The sequence below is a fragment of the Gavialis gangeticus genome, unplaced genomic scaffold (genome assembly GCF_001723915.1).
Source record: "Gavialis gangeticus isolate Ggan-Ray unplaced genomic scaffold, GavGan_comp1, whole genome shotgun sequence".
NCBI classification, from domain to species: Eukaryota; Metazoa; Chordata; order Crocodylia; family Gavialidae; genus Gavialis; species Gavialis gangeticus.
The window spans coordinates 38,608,392-38,620,390 of NW_017728996.1; the positions used below are offsets into that span (position 1 = coordinate 38,608,392).

The 11,999-nt window shown below is 41.9% G+C and overlaps 2 protein-coding genes across 6 annotated transcripts in view; one reads left to right on the top strand and one right to left on the bottom strand.

Moving 5' to 3' along the window:
• Positions 1-6,125, top strand: part of FAM189A1 (family with sequence similarity 189 member A1) — a gene marked incomplete at its 5' end in the record, with an annotated part of 549,899 nt that extends 543,774 nt beyond the window's left edge. The window contains 3 exons of the mRNA XM_019503830.1: positions 126-200; positions 1,185-1,513; positions 3,895-6,125. Of these exons, the coding sequence (XP_019359375.1) occupies positions 126-200; positions 1,185-1,513; positions 3,895-4,080 (590 nt within the window). The remainder of the gene's footprint in view (positions 1-125; positions 201-1,184; positions 1,514-3,894) is intronic.
• Positions 6,126-6,146: 21 nt separating this feature from the next.
• Positions 6,147-11,999, bottom strand: part of APBA2 (amyloid beta precursor protein binding family A member 2) — a 342,515-nt gene continuing 336,662 nt past the window's right edge. For 4 of the 5 annotated variants that reach the window (XM_019504340.1, XM_019504341.1, XM_019504342.1 and 1 more), the window contains 2 exons: positions 8,442-8,582; positions 6,147-6,925 (listed from right to left, as the gene is read on the bottom strand). In XM_019504340.1, coding sequence (XP_019359885.1) covers positions 6,854-6,925; positions 8,442-8,582 — 213 coding nt within the window. In that variant the 3' untranslated portion in view covers positions 6,147-6,853. The remainder of the gene's footprint in view (positions 6,926-8,441; positions 8,583-11,999) is intronic. The other variant, XM_019504343.1, reaches the window with a different exon arrangement.

The window sequence follows — 11,999 nt, forward strand, 5'->3', positions numbered from 1 at the left end:
GGGGGGGAGGGGCGGAAGAGACAGTAAAACTTATTGCTAATGCAAAGACAGACTATGCATTTTCCTCCTTTCCTTGCAACAGCAGATAACAGACTTTTTTTTCCTCCTCCTTGCTCTGATTAAAGGTGATAATTGTGCCTGTGCTCCTACATGGAGCCAGCATCAGGAAGCAGGATTATCTCAGGCTGCAGTAGAGACAGGTGAGGATCAGTATCCTAAAGTAGGATTGTATGATTGCTTTTCTGTTATATAAATAAGCCAAGCCTCCAAGTGAGCACTGTGGTTGAGCCACTGTGAATCTTTTCTCCCCAATCTCTGTTAATAACAGCATGCATAAATTATGTCTAATATTTGACATCACCATTTCCATGGCAGTGCTCCCTTTCCCTGATCCAGATGCTCCCAGTCTGGTTATAGTGCTGAACCTGGGGCATAAGAAACTATTTTTTTCTTTTACTCTAGTGCTTCATTATAGTTTTCCCTGGAAGGTGAGTTTTCCCACAGCATCACAGGAGGTCCCTGATAGAAATTATAATGCAGCAGAACCACATGGCTGGTTGGGTTTTTTTTGAAGTAGTCTGAGTAAAAGCCAATGCTGAAGTGGAATGGAGACCCAGAACTCTATTTTAGCCTCGCTGTGGCTTCTGCTCTGTTTTCCCAAACCTTTGACTCATTTTTCACTTTGAAATACAATTATTTTGGCCATCACAAGTCTTAGGCTTTCCTCAGACTGACCAGGACTGCTGCGAACCTTGTTGTACAGCTGCAGCTTAAACCTTATCAATTGCATGGGGCAGCAGATGTGTGTAAACGAGATTGTCTCAGTCCTGTCTTTAATGGATATATGTCCCCATGCACAGTATCAATTGAAACTGTAGTTAGCAGGATTAGCAGAAAGGCATGTAACCTTCCTCCATCTCCAGTGTGGTCCCTCTTGGCTCTGGTGAAGAACACTTGTCTTGACACTGTCAATACTGGTTTTGTTGTGTCAGTAAATGGCAGACCTGTCCCCAGTAATGCTGATGTGTAATGTTTAACGTTGCCTTCGATTGGTGTTTTTGAGGGTGTAACAGAAGTATAATATTCAAGCTAAACTCTAGGAGAGAATGTAGATTTGAGTTGACACCTGTCTCTTCTCTGGCTGGTTTTTTTTTAAAGATACATTTTCCCCCCTTTATTTTTAGTTCCTGTTTCTAGTTCTCATATGGCTGCCTCTGCTTGCCAGGACTCTACAAGTCGTTTCTTATCAACTGGAAAATTTAGTGATCCGAGAAAAGCTGATCTACAGTTAAAGCCAAAGGCCTTACAGACCATCTCCAAAGAACGACCACACTCATTAGTGGATCTTAAGGCCTATAAAGACACAAAAATTTTAGTGGCTAAGTTTTTGGAACATTCAAATTGTAATCTCCCCCCAGAAGTACGACACGTTGTGAACAGCATTAGATCTGTAATTAAATCGGATGAAAGACACATGGAAGAAGCCATCTTCAGTGCCAACATTATAGACCAGGTAAGGTCCATTATGGTTTTTTATGCCTTTACTTAACTATGATAAACACATAACCCAATATAAAAACAACTGATTAAATCATACAGAATACTTTTACTAGCATACTTGGCTTTGGGTTGTTTTTTTTTTAATGGCAGGCCAAGCTTTTTTTTTTTTTTGTAGTGAACAAAACATATTTGAAGATGGTCTTTTGCTTCACAAAGCAGGAACTAATACTAATGATATTCAAATAAATATGGAGGGAACACCCACCTATTTATAACTTTGTCCACCCCAAATATAACCTTGGGTGGGAGCAGATAAGATATTTGCAGAGGGGTGTCTGTTTGTATACAGACTACAAAAATTGAGGGATTGACTCAAATGCTGAATTCTTACAGCTCCTAGAATGAAGGAGTAAGGGATCTTTATGCATTTGACTGTGGAATAAAGTTGGGCTGAAATGCGTGGAGGGGACCATAGAAACAAAGGGACTGAACGGTGAGAGCTATGTAGTGCAGTTTGTAATCTCACAGATGAACTGCATGTTTTTTAACAGCCAAACTTTGAAGTCCTTGATTTCAATGGGGCTTTACCTGAATAAAGCTGCAGAACTGGCTGTTTATTAGTTTTTTTGTGTTACAAAAATATCAGCTACACAGAGGGCATTCCCCTCAACGTAATAGAGACAGGTAGAACACAGACACATGCTAACCCATATTTAGTAAGATCCTAAGATTCGTACATACCTGGGCGGAGGGATGGCATGGGTACATGGGAGCAGCTGCCTATTCTAGATGTCGTCTCTAAAGCATTTGCCTGCTCTTCATTGCTCCTTCTCCAGGAGCATGTCAATACCTTGCATCCTTAAAAATGGATGGTGATAGCTAAACAGCATTGTGAGAGAAACTGATGTGCAGTAGAAAATGCACGGTATTGAGAGCAAGATGGTCTTTTGCTAGCTGCCAAGCAGAACAAAGTGGAATACTGGTTCACAGCAGAATGCTGCCTGGAAAGCAGTAATATCCTGAGATGCTTAGAATTAATTGCAAAATGATGCTGTACTATTAACATATTTATTGCTTTCTAACATTATTGATTGTTAACTCCCAAAGGTTAGAAAGCTGAAATCAGTGTACTAGGTTTTTAATGCAAAACTATAACTTCTCACAAAGTGACCTACCAAAGATGAATTAGTGTTTTATATAGATAGTAAAAACAAAAACCAATAGTGCAATTTTTATCAAGTGCAGGCTTTTGAGATCCATGAAGACAGATAGCTGCTTCAAAAAAAAGCCGTTTTATTGAAGTTTTCTAGTCACCAAACAGTACTTCTCACTAAAAGCCCAAGCAGTGCCATGAATATGCTCATGTTGCTCATCAGCCTTTTCTCGGAAGTTGACTACTTCAGAGCTACATGTGTAAATGGAAGTGGCAAGCTGATTACCAAAGGGCATTTTCTGTACCCCGTCTATATAGGTCACCAACTGAGAAAACACATTACTCAGATGAATTTAGCTATTGATTGGGGAAAGTAATACCACCCCTTTCTCTCCCTTGCTTCCCCCAACTTCTAATACACACATACAGGGTACGTGCTGGCAGAAGGGCTGGCCGGGGCACGAGGGTGCTCTAGTACAGGTCTAGCTGGCAGGTATTCCCTGCACTGAAGCACTCTCATGTCTCAGCCAGCCAGGTCAGCATCTACACGTGCATTGTGGTACACTAAAAAACTGCAGCAGGGTAGTACTTGTATTTACTACAGAGTTTATTAGTTTACTATGGCTTAATAGGGCCACATATGTAGACACTGAAATGTTTACTTTTTAGCTAATTGGGCAGCTCAAGGTAAATGTCTCATGTAGACAAGCCCATGTAGTGGTAATTCAGGCAAACTCCTTCCTCACTTACTCCTCTTCTCCTAATCCCAACCATATCAATGATCTTGGACCATGCTACACTTGCTATAGTAAGATTACAGGAAGAATCTGTCTGATAGAAAAGCTTGAGGTCATCCCTGGTTAGACCCAGGCTTGACACATGGAGTTACATAGGACTAACCAATTGGCAAACCTCCAGAACCTATTTTATTGGCATCTTAAGAGGAAGAGGTGGGGAAATGTTTTCTGTTCCTACCTCCCATATGCTGACCTATACCTTGCAATGGAAGAAAGCACCAGGGTCCCAGCAGCAAAAGCACAGTCCCTTCTACTGGATATAGGCTGGTATCCTCTGTGGGCCAACCTTTTGAGGGTAATATAAGAGCACATCTAGTCCCTAGCAGTCCCTCTATTATGTAAAATTTAATAAAACAGTGAGTATAAAATTACTACATTACACAAATGACAATCTCTGAACAGAAACAGTTCTTGTCCTCTCTCTTCTCTCTATTCTTTAAACAGGTCATGACAAGTTCTCAGCAGAATGTGAATACTTCTAGAAAGCGACTTCAAGAAGAGCTTCACCTGCAGAGCTGTGGTGCTTTGAGTTCTCCAGTTGCCTTCTTACGTAGGTCTCATATCACTCGCAGTTTAGAGAGGGACAGGCCTCACACTTTAATCGGAGTTTGCCGAGAAACTATTCTTTGATAACAGCTGACAGGTATATGAAGGAAGGCTCATGCCAGCAAAAGAGAAATTTGGGAAGGACATGGGGAAATGCAAATAGTGGGTCGCTTAAAAAGGAAAACGACTTCTTTTTTGGATTCCACTTTTTATCAAACAGCAGAAGGACCTCCATGTTTTTTCTGAATGTAAATGTAACCCCTGCATTTTACACAATTTATTATTAAACTTGTAAGAACTGTTTTCCCAAGCAGAAAAATGTTTATTTGACTGTTCTGGTAGAGATACTGCTGCTGCTATGCAGTATTTCTAGAAAACCACCACCAAACCACAAGAGACCTGTTGTACAACGTACAAGTTGTATTTATTTAATGTACCTCACAGTGTTTTAACTACAATCAGTGTTTTAATAAAAAGTATTTCTGGACTTTGCTTCCGTAAAACCTGATTTGGGTAGAAATATAGATTTGTTTTTATTAATACAGGTGTGAAAGGTTGCTTCCTCTGGTCCCTTCTTTCTATGCCCAATTGTACAGGCTCTCACTTGCCAGGCAGATTGTTCTGCCCTGTTATAGCTGTTTTTCCCTCTAAATGCCTTGCCCTTTTTCAAATTCTAGTAAAGGCTGCAGCATGATTTATTTCTGCTTTGTTCTGAATGCTCATGAGTTTATTGATGGTGTGGGAGATGCTGTTGCAGTTTCACTACAAATGATTTTTACAAGGGAGGAAGCCTCTGCAATGCTGAATTCCCTGACCAGCTGACTTTCATAACCTTTTGTAAACAAGCAACTACTGACCTAAAACTAGATGTGCTTTTGCCATCCAACAGAGCCTTCATCTTTCTCTGACTTCTTTATTCCGTTTATTAGCACGGAGCGTTTTATTACTAAAACCTCCTCCCTGCGGTTTTGCACTTTTGAGGAATTAAATATTGCTCTCAAAAAGCCTCAACCAGAACCCATGTCAATTCCTTTCCAGTTTGATTATTGTTCTAAAGACGCTCTTGCCTGAAAGTGTCTTTCTTAAAGAACACAGTAGTGCAGACTGCAACTCTTAAGTGTTCACTGGCAACAGGAAAGGATTTAAATATGGTGTTTTCATAAGGAATCCAGCATCATTTGAAATGTCTTTAAATTCTTTTGGTAGCAGTGTTTGTCAAGAGTGTTAGTTTCCACTAGAAACACTGCTCTGGGATTTAATCATTCCGTTTTTTTCATTTGTCATTCTGAACTTGGCATACATCCTGTAGAAAAGTCACAAAGGAGTGTAGGTAGAGATAGGGAGGTTTAATTTTTCAGCCATCAGTATTTTAAGTAATAACTATGTCAACTGTGTTGGTGTGAAGCTACAGTGCCATCCAGTGGCAGAAGGTATGCTGTAACGGCAAGGACCCATTCACATTTATTTTTTAATATAATGTAGATAATTCACCACAACCTAATTCTTACTTCAAGGCAGGAGGATGAATTCTGTTAGAGATCAACTATCTCCATTCTTTGCAACTGCACTTAGATGAAGAATTAAACAGGGATAGTTCTGACAGGCTTTTAAATTCTGTAAACTTATCAACAGAATAAACAAAATGAGCAAGTTTTCTTTATTACTCCAGATTTATTAGTGATATTAGATTAATTCTTTCCTAAGGTCAGTTGCATGCAACATGTTACTCCTTGACGTACAGTAATCCTAAAGCTTTTTAGTTACTGCATGGTAAGGCTTCTTAAGTCACAGTGTATTTTCTTCTTGGCCAAAAAATCTAGACAAAATGTTACATCAATTAACATTGATCTCATAACAAGTACAACTTTACTACTACTTAGGTTAGCTATGCACATTCTAATACTGTGGATGGTGCTAGTTCCTCAGCTGCCAGAAACAATTTACATTCAGAACAAATTGCCTCAGGAATAAGAATGTTTGTATAAAAGACAATGACAGGTAAGCATGGCTTTCCCAGTTTGAGCTAATTGAATCCAAAAGGTAATTAAAAAAGGATAAAATGAACAAAAACACATGCACAAACTAGAACAAGTTAAGTTCTAGAGAAGGTGTCCTGTTAAATTAAAAATAAATATGTATCTAAATAAATATTTTGATTTTTATCTTGTGGCAATTCTTTATTTCACATACAAGACACTCTTTCCTTTTGTTACACATTTATATTCACACCTTGCCAAACTCGCAGTTATAGGTTACACTTGTCATAATGAAACCAAGTACTACAGCTGTTTTCTTTCCATTAGAATCTAATAGCTTTAATTGCACACATTCCTATTCACTGAAATTTCTGAAACACCATCTAGCTCGGTCCAGTTTTTAAGTTATGTAATACCAGAAGTGTTGGACCACTTTATGGAGTTGAGATTTGTTTTAATTCGTTTTGACCATTACTTTAATTGCTTAATTTTGTAGTCAGTTTCCTGAAGTCTCACTCATCAAATGTTCACATTCACCACGTTATTATCAAACATGACAGACAAACATACATCACACCACATAAAGGTTACAAATAAATATGTTTAAGTTTCAATGAGAAAAGGGTTTAGAAGATGTTGCAAAATACTTAAATGTTTTACAAAGATTTTGTCAGTGATTATTGTCCTTGATAAAGATGGTCATCACTTTTTGGCAAAGAAATAAAAAGAAAAGAAAGAAGGCAGAGAAGCCTGTCCCTTCAGTTTGCAGAATCTTCAGGTCCTGTTTCAAAACCTTTCACTCCTAGAAAATACAAAATTCTCTTCAGCTGTGAAGCCTTCGACTTTGTTGGAATCAGTTCTTTTGTTGATAGAGCTTCGTGCTAGATATACAGGGGTGTCTCTTGTCCAGTTAGAAGCCTGAACATTGCAGCTGGCATAGTCTTCATATGAATCTGTCAATTGATGTACACAATATTTAATAATAGCATTGTTAAAATTGAGGTAGGGTGTCTGTGTGTGTTCATGTTCTTTAAACGACACAGTATCAGGCTGGCCAAAGACAGTAAACAGTACCTGTTGCCAATTTTTTCCTATCACCACAGCCCAGATAAAGGAAAAAACAACATTTCCCTTGCTTGCTCCAATACTGACTGGCATTAAATTTTCATTTCTTTGCCACCACTCACTCCTTACACACGTAGGTTCGCCAAAGCAGAATGTAAACCATTAAGCATTCAGCTTGGACTGTGCCACCCACGATGTTCAAGTGTGTTCAGAACAAGTACCCCCACTCCTACTAAATCAGGGATTTACAAGGAGTGCCACTTGCATTCAGAAAAGCAAGGGTGGTTGGAATTTAACAGAAACAATGAAAGATACCAAGTAGCCAAAGGATGCAGCTGCTCCATATATTAATTTACAGTGCAACACGTGCCTTGGAAATATGAAGGGTGGGAGGTAGCTAAAGGTTTTATTACTGACGCTTGTTTCTAGCACCTGCAACAAACATAGCATGGCTTTAATAAACCACCTAAAACCTGGAGCAAAATAATCAACTTGCCACCTTGGATTTTATAGTAGGAGCCATGTAATGCTCCAGTAGCAACATGACGTTAGCTTGAACTCCAATCCCACCTCAGTGAATATTTTGGGCAAACAGTCAGCCCAGGGGTTGGCAGTGTTTTTGGGCAGAGTGCCAAACACACCTCAACCCAGACTTCTCAGATGTTGGCATGCCGGGGCAGATGGCAGGGAAGCTGCGAGGGGGCCCGATCCTTGTTGTGGCAGCACAGACCCAGCCCCTTCCCCACCATCCGCCTCGAGGCACGCGTGCCAAGTGAAATGCAGGCAGTGGCACATGTGCTAGGGATTGCCAACCCCTGAGCTAGCCGATACCTTACTGAACATGGTATAAAATGACACTGATGTAAATGCCACATGACTGCTTCCATCCCAAGTTATTTGTTTGTCATCATCTCCTGTGTTAGTCCCTAATTTTGCCAAATGTGCCAATGAATGGTGACAGACGTTCCAGTCTACAAAACGATTCCCAAACAAAGCAAGAGAGATGCAACAAGAATGAAAGGATGAAAATATGCATCACCATGAATCTTTCAACTCTTTGAATATTTATGTAGCTTATCACTGAAACATCTGAGGTGGAAATGGGGACATTTTTCATAGGTCTTGGCTATGATGTACCACAGAAGTCTTCACTTCTCTGGAATATGTGCCATGAAACTTCAGTATCACTCATCTTTCTTGAAAATTAATGGTAAAAATCCACATAAGGTGGCCCGAGTTGCTTTACAATGTATTCTTGTTTCTCCAGCTCTGATTTATAGACTTGGATCTTTCATGCAGGTCTAACACTACATTGATTTCAACAGCAGGAACACAAATCTATAGATCTTTTCACTCACCTCTTTCAGTGCTTTGATAAACTATCTCATGTGAGTATATTCTTACCTCTCCCACCGAGTTAGACAAGGCTTGTACTATCTTCTCGTGAGCAGTGGCCACAACACTTTGCCCATTGATCTCAATAATACGATGTCCTACTCTGACCCCTCCCCTCTCAGCTATTCCACCTCTCATCAAGCTGCAGATCTGTCAGGAAAAATCAAGCAGAATTGAATTGCATTAAATAAGAAACTAGCAGTGACTGTGTTGAGGGGTAAACAATAAAAGTTAATGGCACTGAAAGGTGTTTTGTAGTGACTCCAAGAATTGTGCTAATTCACAAATACTGGGGATTTGCTTTCGGCTGCATGCTTTTTTTTCCAAATTACTTCAATTTTGCACTTCATTTCGGAGGAGTTAGACAGTGCATAGCTCACCCAATTCAGCCAGTCAAATATAAAAATATCTGACCCAGAACCACAGACAGGAAGTTTCAGGGAATATTGGAGCAAGAATAACTGGACTGACTAAAATATAAATCTTAGTATGTGTTTTACGAAGCTGCTGTGGCCTCAAAGCAAAAAAACCAAACAACTCCACAAACGCTCATTCCAAGTACCTTTCCCTTAGATTTCTGGGTGCACAACAACCTAATTCTCCCAATGAGACACCATGCAGAGATGCCTCCAGAGAAATGTAGCTAAGAAATGAATGAGAAAGGAAAAAACAACTAAGAAAAATGAAGAACCGGTGCTGAAATGACACTGTGTTGGATGTGTTTCCTGAGACAGAGAGAAAGCTAACACTGCTGCAGAAGTGCCATTTGTAGCATGTGATACCAGGGTTGTTATGGGAATCACTTTCTGGGTACACTACATCTTTAATGCGGCTATATAAAACTAAAGCTTAGCAGTGCAGCAGCTCCTGTGGGGCCATTCCGTAAGTGAAGGGGACGTGACTTACCCCAGATTAGTAATGCCAGCACCTGAAGAGTTTCCTGAACAGGTGGGCATCAAGCCTGCAGAAAAAAAAAGTTGAACTGTCCCCTAAAGACTTCTGCCTATCCATAGAATTGAACCAGCCTGGCCCTCAGGCACACAAGCTCCCAGCAAGCATCCTTTAGTAGTTATTTGGTCCCTGAACGACACTGGCAGCCACACAGAATAGGTTGATGTAAAACTGGAATTAGATCTGCCTCCTTATTTGCATGAAGGCTCTGCCGGTACTAAACAGCAGGTGGCTTTGTGGAGCTGGGCACAGCCATTGGCATTTTGAAATTGAAACAAGATTTTTTTTTGTCAGTTTCCTGAAGGTCTCTCCCGCCCAGCCAGCTGTTGGGGGCATGTTCAGCCAGTACCATAAACCGAGGACATCCAGTTTCCGCTCTCCCCTTCACAAAGCAACTGCAAAAGACCATAACAATCTATCCTAAGTGATCTGCAGAAAATATTTACTGCAAATTAACACATCAGGAGATGAGCTAGTGATGATATGTAATTGCCACTGGGACTCTCTCTTTCGTGCTCATTTGATTTGATGTACTTGTGACTGAAACTGTCAGCTGTGTCTGCGGTTATTCCCAGGTAGCTGTCTACACGCTCCCCACCACATAGTGGCAAGGTTTTGTAAATATACAGGCTGCTGTGACTGTCCCATAAGAGCTGATGGTCAGTTTACCCAGGGTGATTTGCTCTGCACATGGGGCCTCTCAGTGGGAATACTGAGGCAGTAGGAATACAAGTTGGGATGTTTACATGGCGCTCTCCTGCAATAGTTTTTCTCTTTAACCCAAACACCCCCACACTGTCCCCTCAGTTGCTATCTACCTTTCTGCCCAGCCTCCTTTCACTGAATCCCTAACAGATGACCTCTGGCAATTACATGCACCATGGTTACACATAAACTCTAGTTTAAAGGAGAATTAACGCAGCAGCAGCAACTGCCCCTCTGAGTTCTGTAAAGCAATATTGTATTCTTTGCCCTGTCTCCCTGCAGTCAGTGAGGTTGCTCAGATTATGGCTATGGCTGGCCCTAGCCCATACACACAAATATAAAAGGTAATTTGACTTGATGCAGCAAAACCTTAAAGAGGTTACAGCATAGTGCTTAGTCCTTATTACATCTCCAAATTGCAATCTAGTAGCAAAGGCTGCTAGTCACGGGAGCTCTGGGTGTTGAAACCTGCCTGTGGTTTACAAATTAAATAATTCATTCTTAATTTAATATTGCAGTAAAAGAATCCCATGCAGAGGCACAAATAAAGCCAGCTGGTGAAGCACTCTAAGGAGGCAGCCCTCTGACTTGCTGAAACCCAGCCTGGCGGTGCTGTATGCATGTGGGAGGAACAGCCCACTGCTCTGGGCTTGCTGCCAGTACAGCAGCAAGCTCCAGTTTGTACACGTGATCTGAGTGCCACTGCACAGGGAAACAGCTCTTGACCAGTAGTAGTAGTAGGAAATTGAGCTGCTGTATCACTAGCTTGAGGATTAACAACCCTTGAGCTTTACCCTGCACCCCACTACCTCCTGAGATGCTTCAGCTAGCTCAAGCTTAAAGCCCTGGAGCAGGCTGTCCAAGGCGGTTATGGCATTTCCATCCTTGGAAGTTTTTAAGATCAGGTTAGACCACTGGTACTCAACCTCCAGCCTGTGGGCCAGACCCGGCCCATAAGACCATGGCATCCAGCACAGGGGATTCCTCGTGAGTCCAGCAATGTATTAATTGCCACACCCCTCCTGCCAAATTTGCAGACCCTCTGGGGAGCCCTGTGAGCCAGATGACCCCGCCTGCTAGACTGCACCATGCTGGGGTCACACCCAGATCCAGTGCATGAGGTTGGGAAGATACCTGTTGTCCCTCCAGCACCAGCATCAGCGCACATTTTTGGGCAGGCGTGTGGCAAGATTGCACCTGCACACCAACTCCATGCTGAACCTGGCCCGCAGACCAGCCCCATACCACTCATCATCCCACAGGGCCAGAAGGGTAGGCACCACTAGATTAAACAAACCCTTGACTGGGATGGTTTAGTCAGGGACAATCCTGTTTAAATGTTCACTGGTGTCAGTGTTAACGAGCTTTAGTACAACAAGCTTTAGTTCAAGCACCCCCACTGCCACTTTTAAGCACTGGGATGCTGGTCTCCTGGATGAGCCTCCCACAGCTCCGTCCTGCTCCCTGCCCTGGCCCTGGGGTCCCATTCACTGCCCCACTCCCTCCCTCACCATGGGGGCCTCGATCTGCCCCCCCCCCTTATGCCCCTTGTCCTCCATAGAGTTACCTGCAAAGCACTGCTCTCCACACTGCCCAGCTGCATTCCTGTAAATTGGTTATCAGATTGGTACTGGCCGATATGCCTGGTGAATAATTGGCTATCGGTACTGGCCAAGAAAATCTTTATCAGTGTACACCTACCTGGATTGTCTGCACACCTGAAACTCTTTAACACCTTGAGGTCTTAACACCTGAAACTAGGGGTCTTGTTATACCTTATGCTCTGAACCACACAAATGTTGATGGGTGTTGGTGCTAGCTCGAGCTTGGAGCAGTTGCACTGCAGGCCAGCAGTGGCCTGGAGGACTGAAAGGTAAGAATCCCTCTGTCCTGTTCTGGGCTTCCCCCTGC